Genomic DNA, 2,500 nt, shown 5'->3' with positions numbered 1-2,500 from the left:
CATGATAACAATGACCAGTGTTGTGCATGAACAAGTTCAAAAGAAGGTGTACAATGAACGTTGAACTGAACGCAACACATTTGCAAATAATGAATTTGAACGTGAATTTGTTCAGATTATGTGAAATTAACGACGAACGTTTTGTCCTGAGAAGTCGAGTGACACAATCTCGCACTTTGCACTACGTTACCCATGATGCACGTTACGCATGATGCATCGTACCCATAGCAACGACCGCCAGAGCAACGACCACCAGAACAACGACCGCCAGAGTGTAGACATGGCAACGCAAGCAGCAGTGTAGACATGGCAACACAAGCAGAGTGTAGAAATGGCAAGTGAGAGTGAAGATGATGAAAGATAGACGATGACAGCGGCTCTACTTCTGGTTATTAGTGGACATATTTCTCATTAGCCGCTTTCAGACAGACGTGTATTTCCGCAATGTTCACAGACTTTTTACTGGCAGTTTTTTTGTTGTTGTTGTGCTGTCTGAATGCACAGGCCCGGGGTGGCTAATCGGGAGATTCGGGAGGATTCCCGGTGGGCCGTTAACGTCGTGGGCCGTGTGAATATCGTGAGCTTAAATATATCGTTTCTGAAGTTAATGTGCTTTGCCCTCGCGGCACTTCGGCAGCCTGGGCTGTGCGGTCACTGCTGCGACTCGCAGTTTCCCCAAATGTTAACAAGGTAGCACTCACAAAAACCTTTCGGATGGGGACTGTGTGTTTGTGTGTGTGTGTGTGTGTGTGTACCACAGCTCAGTTCATCCTCTCCTGATGGGCAGTGTGTGTGTGTGTGTGTGTGTGTGTGTACCACAGCTCAGTTCATCCTCTCCTGATGGGCAGTGTGTGTGTGTGTGTGTGTGTGTGTGTGTGTGTGTGTGTGTGTGTGTGTACCACAGCTCAGTTCATCCTCTCCTGATGGGCAGTCTTCTGTGCCGTCACACTGAGACGACAGCGGAATGCAGCCAGATGTGGAACACCGGAACTTTCCTACACAGCTCAGACCCACTACACACACACACACACACACACACATTATACACAAACACACACACACGTTACACACACACATTATACACATACACACACACACATACACACACACACGTACACATGTGGTGTCAGTTCAGAAAAGCTAGATGTTTATTGGCAAACGCCACAAAATGGTCATTTCCAGGGAAACCCAGCTTCTGTGGGGGTGAATGGGACAGTGGGATGGCCCGGATTCCCAGCTTCTGTATGATGATTGGAGGAACCGTCATAGGAGCCGGACTGTCTTTGATTGACAGCGTATATCACGATTGGAGAGGAAGAGTTTCAATTCCAGGGGTGCGTTTAACGCTCCGGTTGGCAGAAGTTGAGAGGCGAGGCAAGTTGTGTTAACGCTACAGTTGGCAGGTGAAGTCGAGAGGCAAGTTGCAGCTCAAATTTTGGATTCAATTGCAGCTTTTGTACATATCCTACTGTAAGTAACAGCGTAATATGGAGTTACAGAGTTTGAGACTGGATTTGGTTTCAGTTGTGTATTTAGCCTAAGTTGTGTATTTAGGCTAAGTTGTGTATAAGGCTAAGTTGCTTTTGTTTCAGTTGTCTATTTAGGCTAAGTTGTGTATTTAGGCTAAGTTGTGGATAAGGCTAAGTTGCTTTTGGCTAAGTTGTGTATAAGGCTAAGTTGTAGCCACATAGCTCCAGCAGGCTACCAAATGGCCAATTGAATCCCCCCGAAGTGAACCGGTAAAATGCAGTTCTAGCCAAGCCAGCTGTCATGTCTCAGAAGCCTAACGTAATCCCCCCAAAGTGAACCGGTAAAAAGCAGTTCTAGCCAAGCCAGCTGCCATGTCTCAGAACCCTAACCTATACTGTAGGCCTGCGGGGTTTTAGGATACGTTTTGCCCTCCAAGAACAATATAGCACCTTAATAATATTCATTTCATAATCGACCATTTTTTCCCCGAGCTTCCCCTATTCCAAACAGCAGCAACCACCACTGACACACACGCACGCACGCACGCACACATGCACACACACACACACACACCTCCAAGGCCAATGGCGAAGATGAGGCGCCTGCAGGCGTACGGCCGTACGCACTGTGCGTACCTTGAGACTACCCATCAAGGAAAGAAAATTACCCTTGTGCGTGTGTATTCACATCAAATTGGCCTACCATAACTTCCCAACTATGCACAATATCCCATTAGCCGCATGCCATGCCATCAGGCTATTTACAATTTTCTATATGAAGTTTGTCAACACGTTATCAAAATTAACTTAATGCAGAGCTACTGTATATCCACGCGCACATATTTCATTTGAGCAGGAGAGATTACGCACGCAGGCGCGCAAGTAGGCTACTTGTTGTTTACTTTTACTCGGCTATCTATTGTTATCAGAACACAATGTGACGCTAAATCACTAACTCAAATACTCATCGTGGATATCGCAAGTTCTTTTAAACAACGAAAAGAGAAAGAATGGAAGATGGAGGCAGGAAA

The 2,500-nt window shown here is 46.2% G+C and overlaps 1 protein-coding gene across 1 annotated transcript in view; it reads right to left on the bottom strand.

Annotated features, from left to right (window-relative positions):
* The window catches only part of tmprss3a (transmembrane serine protease 3a), a gene marked incomplete at its 3' end in the record, with an annotated part of 18,398 nt that extends 17,131 nt beyond the window's left edge, over nucleotides 1-1,267 (bottom strand). Inside the window, exons 1-2 of the mRNA XM_062535267.1 lie at nucleotides 1,189-1,267; nucleotides 900-1,013 (exon numbers count right to left, since the gene is read on the bottom strand). Coding sequence (XP_062391251.1) covers nucleotides 900-1,013; nucleotides 1,189-1,267 — 193 coding nt within the window. The remainder of the gene's footprint in view (nucleotides 1-899; nucleotides 1,014-1,188) is intronic.
* Nucleotides 1,268-2,500: the final 1,233 nt, after the last annotated feature.

This window comes from Sardina pilchardus, chromosome 4 (genome assembly GCF_963854185.1).
Source record: "Sardina pilchardus chromosome 4, fSarPil1.1, whole genome shotgun sequence".
Classification (NCBI taxonomy): domain Eukaryota; kingdom Metazoa; phylum Chordata; class Actinopteri; order Clupeiformes; family Clupeidae; genus Sardina; species Sardina pilchardus.
This window is presented reverse-complemented; position numbering and strand designations above follow the sequence as displayed.